Raw genomic sequence first — 15,012 nt, 5'->3', positions numbered from 1 at the left:
GTGAAGTAACAGGGTGATATTTTGAAAATCTCAGTCATCAACCTTCTGGTTCCAGCTGGTTTGGAGTCTATGTGTTGATGGTCAGCATGTAGTTAACTTTTTCCACCTGGTGAGGGGTTCTGCTGCTGCTGCTGCTAAGTCACTTCAGTCGTGTCCGACTCTGTGCGACCCCATAGACGGCAGCCCACCAGGCTCCTCTGTCCCTGGGATTCTCCAGGCAAGAACACTGGAGTGGGTTGCCATTTCCTTCTCCAATGCGTGAAAGTAAAAAGTGAAAGTGAAGTCGCTTAGTCATGTCTGACCCTTAGTGACCCCATGGACTGCAGCCCACCAGGCTCCTCCGTCCATGGGATTTTCCAGGCAAGAGACTGGAGTGGGGTGCCATTGCCTTCTCCGGGTGAGGGGTTCAGTGTCTGCAAAATAGCTCAAGCATGTTGTTTAGGATATGATCTATCAGCATTAAGGAGGAATTAATGCCCTTGACTTTGTTTTATGGCTAAACAATTATTATTTTGTTTTGCTTGACTTTTTCTTTGTTTCTACCTTTTCTCACTTCTCTGATTAAATTTGCTCTTTAGAACTTGGAAAGGGCCTGAAAGGCTACAGCTTTTCTGCAAACAAGAGGTAGTGGACTGGTAAGGAGAGGGTCTGTCTCTGGCAAGTTCCTACAGGGGCCTGCTTGGTTTCATGGTGACAATTACACAACTCGAAATTTAGTAACAATCATTGAATTTTGCACTTAAAATGGATGAATTTCATAATGTGTAAATTATACCTCAATACAACACTTTAGAAAAATGGACTGCTCCAATGAGCTAGCCTAGTTCTGAGTTGTTTTGAAATTATTTTCTTCATTCTGTGCCTAGATGACCAATATTATATTCAAAACTTGTTAAGAGACAAGAAAAATGTGTCTCTTTTAAGACATTCAAGATGAACACAGCAGTCCTCAATTTTCAATGTCATGGCCATTCCAGAGAGAGAAGGTCTAAGTTCAGTGCCATGAATCTTTCTGGCTGCTTTCCACGGAGGGAGGCTGGAGTGAGCTTTGCCCTGGGCTGACACTGTTCCTTGTCACTGATTAACCAGCTTTATAAGAAGGCTGCTTCACTGACATCCTGTTCCGCCTGGAGAGTGATATTTGGCAAAGCTTCGGAGAGCAGAAAAATGTCCACTCGCTATCATCAAGCTGCTAGTGATAGCTACCTGGAACTTCTGAAAGAGGCTACCAAGAGAGATCTGAATCTTTCTGATGAAGATGGCATGACTCCCACACTCCTAGCAGCCTACCATGGGAACTTGGAAGCCCTAGAAATAATCTGCAGCAGAGGGTAAGTTTAACCCAATGGTTTTGACTGGAAACTGTTTATGGGAAGATTTTGTAGACAGGAGCAAGAGGCAGGGAATTAGTGAAAATACTTTGCTCTCATTCTAGTCTGTGTAAAAATTGTCTTTCTAGAGGAAATGAGAAAATTTCCCAGCGATAAATTCTCTTTCCACACTGAGAACTGGCACCATGGGGTGGCTGATCCCTTATGAGCCACATACACAGAAATCCTGAACTCTAAGTCACTATTATTTCCCTTGAGGGTAAGATATTTGAATTCTGTGGCTTTAAAACTCCTTTCCATGACATGTAAATGCTTGACTCTTTAAAAAAGATCAGTGATCTACCTGGTTTTAAGACGTCAAGTATAATTGGAACAAATGATGTGTTGTTTTTTTTTTTTTCATCTGTGCCATTAAAATTTCGTAGCCTTAAAAAAAAATACTCAATCTAAGTGCAAGCTCATGGTTCTTAGATGAAATTTCTGGCTTTATAAGCTATAAAAGGGACCTTCAGCCTATCTTAATTACCACTCTGGCTGTCAAATACATACATGTACATATACTCTCCCTTCAAGTTCTAAAGCAGATATTAGCTAGCTCCTGTCTCCTACTTGTTGCTGAAGGGGCTAGTCACCATTGACAACTATAACTCCAAGAAGACTAAAGAAAGAAAAAAAGACAATGTGAGTAAAGGAGGCAAGTGAATTTATACATATTAATATATAACGTATGTATTTATTAATACCTATATCTGCTCTGTGTCAGCCATTTTGCTAGATCAACAAGAGAAATATGATTCTTCCCATCTTCATATGGTGATCAGATCCGAGAGAGGAAATGTCATGAATGTGTTATAAAGGGGTAAAGAGAGAACACTAAATAAATAAGACAGGTATCCCAATCTAGGTAGTGAGGGAAGGTTTTCTTGAGCATGTAAACTGGAGTTTGAACTATAAGCAGTTGGCCAGATGAAGGTGGAAGGAAAAGTGTTTCTCCTGAGGAAGAGCACTGTATTCTAGGCCCTGAAGGGGTCAAGTATGGCTGGAGATGGCTTGAGTGGGGAGAGGCCAAGTTGTAAGCGAGGAGACCAGACACAAGAGTCTTGTAGACTCTTTTAAGGAATTGAACTTTTTCCCAAGGGCACGGAAAGGCACTGTGGTGGGTTTGCGCAAGGGAGCCACCTGGTAGATTTTTGTTTACAAAATTTTCCTCAGGCAGTTGTATAGCAGTTAAAAAAATGTTCAGGGACTGTTTTGATGGTTGAGATGAGGGGCAAACTGGATTAGAAAAGTGGCAGTGGGAACAGAGAGATGGGGATAGATGGCAATTTGGATGTAGAATTGGTTATAATTGACCGAACGTTGAGTGGGCAGAAGGAAGAGGAGGATCAAGTTTGAGCTTTGACAGGATGTTGGCTGTTGGCATCCTTTATTGAAGTGAGAGGCACTTTAAGGAGTTAGAAGAACCGAAGGTAGAGAGAGTTCCTGAGTTGAAGACTATAAATGAGGAAGTGAGTGGAGTTGCTGTACTTCATTCCTTTTAACTTCCATTTTCCACGATTTACAGACATCACCCTCTGCCTCGACCCTTTCAGCTAAACTCTTCCAGATTGTAACCCTGTATCATCTTTCCTCTTCTCCCAAACTTTCTTATATCACCTCTGCAGGAAGTACAAGATGTCAGTTACAATTTCACAACCAGTGCTGAAAACCCTTTCCCATTTTAAGGTCCAATTTAAATGAGAGGGCCTAGATGTTCTCCTTGCTCTCTCTCTCTCTCTTTCTAAGCCTGAAATATTTTCTTATACAAATTGTTCTATGGTCTTTACTTATGACAAAATTAACATAAACTAAGCCCCCCAAATTAAACTATATATATGCACACAGATTATAAAGAATAAAATATCCTGTTATGTCATATATATAGTGTGTATAAAATATATATAGAACCCACAAATATATGCACACATATATTAAAATATACATATTATATATAAATAATTGTACATGCCTATTTGTACATATACATGAAATAATATACTAAGTAAACACTTTTTGTGTGGTATGCAGTTTTGTTTTGTTTTGTTTTTTATGACTCAATATATCATAAACATTTTTTCCATGTCAGCATATATTCTTTTACAGTTTAACTTTCAGGAACTTCTTAGTATTCTAGTTAATGAATATAGTATATAAATATATTTCTTAGTCAATCTCTCTTTTGGACAACTAACTTGTTTCCCATGGTTTAAATAGTGCTGTGATAATTATCCTTGTACATAAATCTTTGCTCATATTTTCTTGAGAACAAATTCTTCAAAGTGAAATTTCTGGATCGGTTGGCACATATACCATTTAAAGACTTTTTTGGTGTCTATTGACAAATTGCTTTTCAGAAAGTGAGCACCCATTTCTGTCAACATTGTAGGTTCAAAATGATATATCAATGCACAATATATTAATGTTCTTTGGTTACTGGCAGGATTGAAAATTTTTTTATATTTTAAAGTCATTGTATTTCCACTTTTGTGAGCTAAGTATTTATAACCTTGCCCTACTTATATATAGGAGTCTTCAACATTTCTCATTGATTTTTTTAAAGTTAGAATATCAGCCTTTTGTCACCGTGTTTCCAAATATTTTCACAAATCATAATTCATATTTTTGACATCAGATATTTAATATCAGTGAAAATATAAATTTAAATATATATATTAATGTACTTAAGTCTATCAATTTTACTATGTAATTCCAACTTTGAGGTCATGCCTAAATATTGACAGATATTTTCTTTAGTACTTTAGTTTCTTTTTTTATTTTAAATAACTCATATTTTATTTCTTTGATTTAAGATTTGAGAGTGTGATCTAACTATGTCTTCTCCAAATGGCTAGTCATTTGTCCCTAAGCATTTTGTTATATAATCCACTCTTTATGTATTTATTTGGCATGGTAATTTCTCTCAATATAATGTCAAAATCCAGTCCATTGTTTGGTATTTATTAAAAACTGATTATGAGCATGAACATTCTAACCCTGGTTAGTCCTTCCTTCTCGACTCTTGTCTTCTGGATCAGTACTAATACATCCCAGATTTTTTTCCTTCTCTCCAGAAGCACTTAAGATCTGTTAAGTTGGCCTGGTATAAACTTATAAAAATGTCTTATAAGGGTTTTCACAGGTCACCACCCATTTTGATCATTGCATGTGTGTGCTATTCACTCAGTTGTGGCTGACTTCTTGCGACCCCATAGGCTGTACCCCACCAGGCTCCTGTGTCCATAGAATTCTCCAGGCAAGAATACTGGAGTGAGTTGCCATTTCCTTCTCCAGGGGATCTTCCCAACTCAGGGATCAAAACTGGGTCTCCTGCATGGCACGCAGATTTTGATCATAGCCAATCTTTAAGCACTTGTGTGAGAACAAAATGCCCATTACATTTAAGGGGGCTAAAAAGTAAAACCAAACAAAAATTGAATTTAGATGTTAACCTGTTAATGAGGTCTACTGCAGTCTGATGATTTTAGTGTCTTTCTGTTACTACCTGATTGAACTATGGATCATGTGGCAAGCAATAATATCCAAACTCTTGCTTTGTTAAAAACTGTTTTTCTTCCTTTTTTACTTTTAAAGATGGAAAGCAATAATTACATGTCTTACATTGGGAAGATGGCCTCAGTTATACAGAATTTAATTTTGCTTTGACCGGAGGGATGGTACGGGGAGGGAGGTGGGAGTGGGGTTCAGGATGGGGAACATGTGTACACCCGTGGCAGATTCATGTTGATGTGTGGCAGAATCAATACAATATTGTAAAGTAATTAGCCTCCAATTAAAATAAATAAATTTAAATTTAAAAAAGTAAATAAAAGTAAACAAGTGAAACATGAGCTTTTCAGCGGTAAGCTCCCCTGATTTTAATGGAAAGATGTTAGAATTCATTCAACATTGTTTAAGAGTGTGACATTCTTCTGAAAAATAAAAATGAATTTAATAAAAAAAAAACATGCATAGGTTTTTTAAAGTATTTTTGTTTCATTTTCTAAAATGAAAATAATTTTTTTCCTTTCTGATTCTCAAAGGAATACAAAATTCTTGTAACATTTCATGTCATATTGGAAAATATACTTAATAAATCAAAAATCACATGAATTCTCACAGTCATTAACATTTGGGTATATATTCCTTCAGATGTTTCCCTTTAAGAACATAAACTTAAATGTACCTATGTTCAGCCCTTTTAAAAAGGCAATCACAGTATACAAACTCTTCTAGATTATTCTTCTAATTATTTAATAATACATTATTGACCATCTGCAGTTAAAAGGAGAGATCCATGACATGATTTTCAGTGGCTATATGGTATCCTGCTTTATAGTTTCATTACAATTTATTTAATCAGTTATTTGTTCATGACATTTAATTTGAACCCAGTGTTTGTATAAGATGGAATGAGCATCCTTGATGACCCATCTTTGCACAAGTGTCTGATACTTCCTCAGGATAAATTCCTTAGCAGAATTGTTGATTCAAAGGAGCACTATGTTTTACAGTCTTTCGCACATACTGTGCCAGGAAATTTGAACCACTATGCTTCCTCCTTCACTTCCTCACACTCCTGCCAAAACTGAATATTATTATTCTTTTTATTTGTTGCCTATCTGATAGGCAAACAGATGGTGGTGTATTACTTTCAATTGCATTTATTTGATCACTAATGAGTCTAAATATTCCTTCTTATGTAGAAAAACATTTTTTGAAAAAGTGATTTTTTTTCTCTGAGAACAACACCAGAAAAAATCAAATCAACTTCAAAAGGAGAAATGGAAATGGAACAGATGCTCAGAGTAATTTAATATAAGAAAATTGCCTATTTTGCAATAATAATAAAAATCCAGGTTTACGAATTGTTTCCAAAATGTACTAATCTACTAAAAAGCAAGGACAAAATATGATTACTTAAAGTCTTTTCATTGAGTTTCTCTTTTGGGAATAAAAAAAAGGATAGAAAAAAAATCAAATAAAAATTTTATGAATTTAGACCACAGAAACAATATGGCATCAATATTGGATTCAGATCAACAAATGAGGGGGATGAGTTTTTGAATAACTGGACAGGTGTGTGTAATGGTTCTATCAAAAAATGTGAAGGACACCAGAGATTGAAAGACAGAGTGAAGAACAACTCCCAAATTGTCAATAGAAAAAATTTTAATTTAAGTAGTACATCAATTTGGAAAGTTGTCTGTAAATAGAATTTCTGCAAGTGGAAATAGGTTAAATGTTCCAGGGCAACTCATGAATCAGCTTACTGACGGGTTCATCTTTAAATTTGGAATTTTGTGTTTCTTAAGAAAGGACCAATCTTTAAGGGTCACCTCAGGTTTTCTTCATGTTCTTCCTATTTTTGAAGGATCATTTAAGTTCCCTTGGGTGGGGAAAATTCCACTGTTTTATGACCTGAAGCATGTGGATTTAATCCAACCTCTTAATACTTGTAACATCCTCACCCAAACTCACTCTTCTCAATAATTTCTTTTTTAACTTATCCAATCTAATATCAGGCAAATTTAACCCATATGTTTATATTTGCAGTAATGTCTTAGATGTTTTACAACCTCTCTTTGAAGTCTTTTGAATGTGGTGTTTGGTTAAAATGAATGAAAAGTGAAATTCCATCTTTGAGGGTACTGTGCTTCCCTAAGATACACAACTGTTTTAAGGTTGAAAGAGGTCTGCTTTGATCCAAGACAACTAAATCAGGCAGACTGACTAGACCCCTTTTGAAAAGGGTTGTGCAACAGAACCATGTTATTTAATACTTGCTTTCCTTAGATTCAATTTCATTTTCTCTCCTTCCTCTTTGAACTTATTTCCCTTCCTCTATCTCTGGCCACACTGAGTATATTTCTGGTGTCCCAGATATGTAATGTCACCTCTATGTGCATCTGCTTACACTCACTGTTCTCTCTTCTCAGAAGGACGTTGCCAACTGTCACCTTATGTGGATCCAGCCCACGAGCATGTTTAATTTGGACCTCACTGTAATTTTCTCTTAAAGTTAAGCCAACATTTAAAAATCAAAAAGCTTCACCTGAAATTCTGGATTTCTGGTTTTGTTTGGAAAATGGAAGCTCTGGCAATATTGTGTCTGCTTTTATTCAGGATAGCAATTAGCCACAGCTGAACAATGCCTGTTCTTTTAGATGGAGCTTGAACTTAACTATTCCTTTGTTGAAAAAAAAAAAAAAAAAAAAACACGTGGCCCCATTAAGTTACTTACATCACATCTTGGCTTCTTTAGGTTGTGTTTGAGACATCTGCTAGGAGATATGGAAGATACCATACAAAGGACAAAAGACACAGGTTTTGCCCTCTGAGACATACTATCTAAACAGGGCAGACTGTATTTGACAAATTAAGATTATAAGTGTTGAAAGGCCAGAAGAGTTATTGTAGTGTTGCAGGAGTTTACCAGATGGGTATGAGAAAAAAATATATGAAATTAAGTATTTTGAGTTTAGAGTCAAAGGAAATGATAACAGGTAAAATTTATTGAGTATTCACTATGTACCAAGCACTTTTGTAATGCTTTATGTATGTTGACTTTATTCACATTATAGTTCTATGAGTAGATAATATTATCCTCAATTTATAGATGAGGACAATGAGTCCTAGAAAAGTTGAACTTGAGACCTCATTGCAGATAAAAGGTAAAGCTGAGGTGAGTTAACGTAAGACCATATTGTGTTGGAGACCATTAGACATGCAGCCAGGCCTGATCCAAAGTGTACTGCAGTGAACTGGTGGGCAAATCAACTGAGTGCTTGGTCTTATTTACCCCTCTGAGAGTTGTTCTTCTTTTTCTTTTTTAAGAGAAAGATTGTGATTGGTGGTAGTGGTGGTGGGGGCAGTGAATGTGTAAGTGCTTTGTAATAAACAAGCATGAAGAAACCAAAGTTTCCCATGGAGGAATTATAATACGAATCTGATTCACTAAATTACAGGACACTGGTTGGGTCACCTTAACTGGCGCAGGTCTTAACCTGCAGTGAACTTAACCTGGGGATCTTGTTAAACTTCAGATTCTGATTCAGGAAGTCTGGGATGAGGTCCAAGATTCTGCATTTCCAACAAACTTGAAGGTGATGTTACTGCTATTGGTCTACGGACTAAACTTTAAATAGCAAGAAACAGAAGGATCACAGTGCATTAACATGCCAGTTGCAAGGGCATGAACCTTTTCTCCTGTTTCACCTGCTGCTTACCAGGAATGTTAAAACACCTTCTTAGACTCTCTCTCCTGCCATCCCATGGGGCTAGCCTGGCCAAAGGTTGCAGAGATCCTGATTTTGGAGTCTGGACTAGGGCAAGGGAAGGTGCCCTTTAGTACCTGTATTATCAGAGTTCTCAACAGTGGCTTGGGGGTCAGAGCCATAGTTAACAGTAAGTTATTACTTTTCATTTATGCTTGTTCGTAACTTAAGGCCTCACAGGAGAAGGGCAAGGGGTGGTGATTTAGTCTGGGGCAGGATTCTAGTAGACATTCATTCCACAAATCTTCTTTACCTACCATGTACCCTTAATGCTATCTAATATTGCCCCCAATTCTACCTTAAACCATTGTAGTGTTAGTTGCTCAGTCATGTCTGACTCTGCAACCCCATGGATTATAGCCCACCAGGCTCCTCTATCCATGGAATTCTCCAGGCAAGAATACTGGAGTGGGTAGCCATTCCCTTCTCCAGGGGATCTTCCCAACCCAAGGATCAAACCAGGGTCTCCTGCATTATAGGCAGATTCTTTTATATCTGAGCCATTAGGGAAGCCCAAACCATTTGTTATTACGTGAAAGTAAAGTGAGGAATCAATAGACCCTTTGTACAAATATTAGTCGTATTAGACATTGCTTCCTGCCCAACATCCATTCGTCTTTTCTTTCTTGCTGTTGGAAAACCAGTTTTGTTGTTATTTATTTCCTTACCTGTGACTCAGAGGAGGTAACAGTTATGTGCTGGAACTGTAACTGAGCAAGTGGGTTTGCTGCCCACTGTGCAATGGAAAGACCAAGGCAATGGTCTTTGCAGAGAGAAAATGCTTTATTGAAGGGTGGAAAACAAGGAGACAAGAGGCACTGCTTTAGATTCATCTCCTTGATTGGCTTTTGAATGGGAAATAAGGAAAAAGAGGGGGAGGCTGCTTAGAAACAAATGATGGAAAGTAAGTGTAAGTTTCAATGTAAGTTTCAGGAGTGAAGGCTGGACAGTCCTTCATGCCTCTCATGGGTTACATGTGCAGTTTTAGAGGTGAAAGGGCCCAGTCCGTAATATGTAATGGGTTTTCAGCCTGTGATATCCAGAGTGCACGATCAGTCATTCGAGTCCCTCAGGGCATCTGTGTGATGCTCATGCTCAGTTGGAGGGACTTTCTGCAAGTTGTTTCCACATCTGTGATTTCCCTGGTACTCTGTGAAAGAGGTTTGGTGTTCTTGATGTTTCTACCTTATCAACCTTGATCCTTTAAGGTACAGTATGTGGTTTCAGAGCCAGCTCTATCTAACAAGCTCAGGAGAGATGATTGCTAAGGTTTTAGGAAGTCTGAATCAGATAAACAATTCATTATTAAAAATAAAATTATATAAACTTAAATTTAATAAATTATATTAAAAGGTAATACTCAAAACTTATTGCTTTCTAATTATTTTACCACATTTTACTATTATCTTTGCTCTTAAGATTGTGCACATCTATTGAATATCTATGTGGTGGGAATAATTTCTAATCAATTGCTACTATGTCTCTCTTCCAAATTCTGTGTCCAGTAATGTCATATTAGTGCTTAAAATATGTTGTGGTGGTGCATTTACACCACAGAAATTGGCACATGCTATATAAATCAGTGTTTGATTCTTTCCCTTAATGAGATGGTTGTTAACATTTACCAGCATAGCATGGGGTAATCCTATCTAGGGGAAACATCTAATTGATCTTAGGTAAAGAATGTAGCTCTGTTTCCTTTCTTCTAGGTATGTGATCTGATTCTGGCCAATGAGACACGAAAGTTACTCATTTGGGGAATTTCTTAGAAAGCTTTTTTGCTTCTAAAAATGAGATATAATGTAGATATGGATTGTTTCTGGCCATGTGATGCCTAAATGTGACATATCTGGGCTTTTGAAGTTATCTTATAACAATGTCAAGGCAAGATTAACTTGCATTTTGTTCTTTAATTTTTTTATTTCTTAGACCTCATCTTCAGAGAAAAAATTAGTATGTGTTGTTTATATTTTCTCTTCTAGAGGGGATCCTAATAGATGTGACATCTGGGGAAATACTCCTTTACATTATGCAGCCTCCAATGGTCATGCCCACTGCGTCTCATTCCTGATCAACTTTGGTGCCAACATCTTTGCTCTGGACAATGACTTACAGTCTCCACTGGATGCTGCTGCCAGCAGAGAGCAGAATGAATGTGTCGCTCTTCTGGATAAGGCTGCCACTGCCCAGAACATCATGAACCCCAAGAAAGTCACCAGGCAGAAGGAGCAGGCTCAGAAGAATGTCAAGAAGCAGATCAAAGAGTGTGAGAGGCTCCAGGAGAAGCACCAAAATAAGATGGCCCGCACATACAGCAAGGAGGAATCTGGGACTCTTTCTTCTTCCAAGGGAACTTTCTCTAGGTCAGTCCTTCCAAATGCTTCTGCTTCTAACACATTTGGGTCACTGTCTAAGGGTATTAAAGATACCCTCAAGCTTAAGTTCAAGAAGAACAAAGATACAGCAGAGCAGTTAGGGAATGAGAGCAGAAGTGGACAGAAGAATGTGATGGAAGTGTTCAGAGAGGATGAGGAAGATGAACTCTCAGGGGACTTCATAGAGAAGCTCCAGTTCTCTGAAAAGGGGGACAGCTGTATGCAACACGAATCCATTCTCAACCGTCCAGGTCTAGGAAATGTTGTTTTTGGAAGGAATAGAATATTCAGCCCTGAAGACATCTCAGACAGCAGGAGGGAGCTGGGGTTTACAATGCCCAGTGAATTGCTTCAGAGACAAGGAGAAGCTGAGGCTGATGAAGAGGGAGAGGAAAACCACCATGAAGATGATCTGCCTTGGGATGAGGATGAAGTGGAATGGGAGGAAGATGTGGTTGATGCTACTCCCTTGGAAGTGTTCTTGCAGTCCCACTACTTGGAAGAATTCCTTCCTATTTTCATGAGAGAGCAGATTGATCTGGAAGCTCTGCTGCTTTGCTCTGATGAGGACCTTCAGAGCATACAAATGCAGCTGGGTCCCAGGAAGAAAGTTCTTAATGCCATAAATAGAAGGAAGCAGGTGCTACAACAGCCTGGGCAGTTGGTTGACACTAACCTCTGATGGAGTGTTGGGTCAATGGGGTGAGTCTGTAGAGGTGGGGGTGATGCTGTAGCTCACTGGAGATATTCCAGGCAATACCTACTCTGTACCCAATACCAGACTACTGGATTTCTAGGGTTTTGGAGGTGTCCACCTAAGAGAGAAGCCCAAAATCTACTCTGAGAAATGCTCTGTACCTAAATTCACATAAACCACTCAAGGAGGTAAGAAATGGGAATAAGGAAATGACATTTCTCTTCAATTATCTTTTTGATATTTTTGAATATAGAAAGGATTAAATGGATGACAGAGAATAGAAAAGACTTTATTTCCTAACTTTGAACTTAAAACTATAGTCTCCTATCACACTAGCCTAATTTCTGATCCTTAGTTCCATGACTTTACCTGTTGATGGAAACTAAGATTCCTCCATTGGCCTGTGGCTTGAGCCCAACTTGAATGTGTCTAACCCTAATCAGTAGATGTTTACATCTTTACAAGTAATAGAAATGGGTCTGTAACATTCCTACTTGGGAACACAGAGAATGTCAGGTAGAGAGAGAGATGAAATAGAATGTACGGTACCTGTATGGACTAAATTTTGTCCTTCCAAAATTTCTATGCTTAATTTCTGATCTTGAGTCTAGGGATTCTAACGCCAGTCATGCTGTGAAGAGGTAGACACACTGGTGATGTACTTGCATCGCCATGTGAAGATAGAGCAAGAAGACAGCTATCTGAAAGCCACAAAAGGAAGCCTCGGGAGAAACCAAACTTTTTATTGCTTTTATCTTGGACTTCCAGCCTCCAGAGCTATAAGAAAATAAAGTTCTGTTGTTTAAGCCACCAGTCTGTGGTATTTTGTTACAGCAGTCCTAGCAGAATAAGATTGTCCTTAAGACAAGAGAGACAGGGAGGGGAAAATAAAAATACAGAAAAGAAGATTAGATGATTTTTAGATGGTTAGATGATTTTTTTCCTAAGTGTAAGTGCCTCCTGAAACATAAAAAAGGAAAAAGAAATCTAGGTTCTTTGTTGAGAAAATTCAATTGTAAAAGTTGAATTTTTGTATGGTTATTATATACATATCTTATTTACTGTTGTCTATCACCATTTCTGCACATCTGAATACATGCAGGTTCTACAATATAAACTGTCAACATTAACACTGCTGCTGCTATTTGAATGGTAATCTCAAATTCAAGATGAAACCCTACTTGAATAGTAAAGCTTCAATGGATTTTTATAGGCAGACATGCATTAAATGGAATTTACCACTGATTACGTGTATAACATAGAAATAGCTTCAGCATGCTTCCTTATTCACAGCTGTTTGTGTTACTTCAAGAGGAACCATGGAGGATACAAATGCTTGAATCTGATGAACAACTGGCACATTCTTCTTCAATCAATGGACTGAAAGTTGTCCATCACTGAATAAATATGTAACACTATGGGATTATGTTTATAAATATCACATTGCATTGTTCTGGAATAAACTGCAATTGTACATGAAATAATGTACACGAAAGCAATTTTAGAAGGCATTCAAAAAAAGTAGTAGTGTCTGAGTCCTTCTGTATTAGTATTTCATTATTGTAGAGGCCAGGATCCTCTCTCCAAGTAGAGGCCAGGATACTCTCTCCAAATAGACGCCAGAATCTACCTGATGATACACTGCTAGGATATAAGAGAAATATAAGCCACTAGGAGAGTTCTACTGTTATCACAAAGGATGCTTTACAGCAGAGCTTTGTATATCACTGTCAGAGGTTAAAAATAATATAGAAAGCTTGATGATGTATTATAGCAAATGAGAAGTGGCATGGGGGTGGTACAAAGAATTTTGAGCTGGAAACCAGCTTTGGTACTTGGAAGACAGAATAGGAAATAGAAAGGGGAAAAATGAGAAAAGATAGGCCAGCAAAAATGTTACTGGAATTCAGCATTATAGGATTTAGTCTTGCTTCATGGGATTTGATTGTTTCTAATTGGAATTTTTCCATGTTGCCCTACTGGAGAGGTCACAATTTGCTCAGAAATATGGGAAGGGGATGTTTGCCCAGCAGGACTGGAAGCTCTCACCAGGACAATTCCATTGGAGTTTATGTGAATTCTGTGAATTTGAAGAACATGTAGATTTTAAAACCTCACATAAAACTTCAAATTGCTGAATTAAAAAAAGGAAGGTGCAAACATAATCCTTTTATGTAATAACAGTGAATAACATAAAATAATGAGGCTAGCATGCGTTGTTAGATATTTTTTCCCCCAAATGGTTGCCTTATATTTTTATTAAAGTATTCCAGCTTACAGACTCCATAGGTTCATCTACCTTTCTATGAGTAATTCCTGTTCCACTTAAAGGGTAAATTCTATATCAGTGATTATTGCAAATTTGGTTTAAAGTGTATGAACCAAACAGAATTAACTTTGGCTCTTATATATGAGGGCTTCCCTGGTGGCTCAGACAGTAAAGAATCTGCCTGCAATGCAGGAGACCTGAGCTCAATCCCTGGGCTGGGAAGATTCCCTGGAGAAGGGAATGGCAACCTACTCCAGTATTCTTGCCTAGGAAACCCCATGGAGAGAGGAGCCTGGTGGGCCACTGTCCATGGGGTTGCAAAGAGTTGGACATGACTTAGTGACTAAACAAAACCAACAACTTAACATATGAAGGTGCAAAGGAGGCAAATTAAAGAGTTCTAGCTCCTGGGAATTCTCCTCTGCCCACTTCCATAGCAGAGAAGCTAGGTTCTGCTCTACCACAATGTAAGGTGTTTTAGGACAGGGAATTTTCTCTGTCTTATATTCACTGATATTCACCAAGTGCCAATGTGTCACACAGCAGATAATCAATAAACATTAAACAACTGGATGTGATGCCTAGGCTGGAGGCAGGATGCAGATTACTCTGGTCTGTTGACTCCTAGGATTTTTCTCGACCTCAGTGGTTCACAAAGCAAGCATTTGAGGAGGATGGGCAATGTGAAATGGAAAAGAATAACCTTGAAAGGCAAAAAACTTCTTATTGCACAAGCTATTCTAGATCCATTTCCTGCCCTAACTCTAAATAGCTGGAGAGAGTTATCTGTGCTCTTTGGGGTGAGGACTATTTCTTTTCTGTCAGCAGCCTAGCACGAATTATTGTAGGGACTCTTAAAAATGAAAGAAGAAATCTATGAATAAATTAAGGTGCTTTTGGTAATCTCGTTATCACACACCCTCTTTACATATTCCTTAGAGTTGTGACCATTAAGATCCCCCCAAAGATTCCATAGTCACTTGAGGTGTGCAGAGTAGATCATGTGGGTATTTTGTTTTACTGCAAA

General features: G+C 37.9%; 1 protein-coding gene across 1 annotated transcript; it reads left to right on the top strand.

Moving 5' to 3' along the window:
- Window positions 1-548: 548 nt before the first annotated feature.
- On the top strand, window positions 549-13,555 carry ANKS4B (ankyrin repeat and sterile alpha motif domain containing 4B). The gene is made up of 2 exons (XM_070362195.1): window positions 549-1,331; window positions 10,627-13,555. Exons 1-2 carry the CDS (start codon window positions 1,168-1,170, stop codon window positions 11,699-11,701), a joined length of 1,239 nt encoding a protein of 412 aa, XP_070218296.1. The 5' UTR covers window positions 549-1,167; the 3' UTR covers window positions 11,702-13,555.
- Window positions 13,556-15,012: the final 1,457 nt, after the last annotated feature.

This window comes from Bos mutus, chromosome 25 (assembly GCF_027580195.1).
Source record: "Bos mutus isolate GX-2022 chromosome 25, NWIPB_WYAK_1.1, whole genome shotgun sequence".
Lineage (NCBI taxonomy): Eukaryota > Metazoa > Chordata > Mammalia > Artiodactyla > Bovidae > Bos > Bos mutus.
The sequence above is the reverse complement of the archived record's forward strand: the minus strand, read 5'-3'. Positions and strand labels throughout refer to the sequence as shown.

Coding starts and splice junctions, on each gene's coding strand:
- ANKS4B (XM_070362195.1), top strand. CDS start 1,168: ATGTCCACTCGCTATCATCAAGCTGCTAGTGATAGCTACCTGGAACTT. Junction 1,332..10,626: donor GAAATAATCTGCAGCAGAGG/GTAAGTTTAACC, acceptor TTTCTCTTCTAG/AGGGGATCCTAATAGATGTG.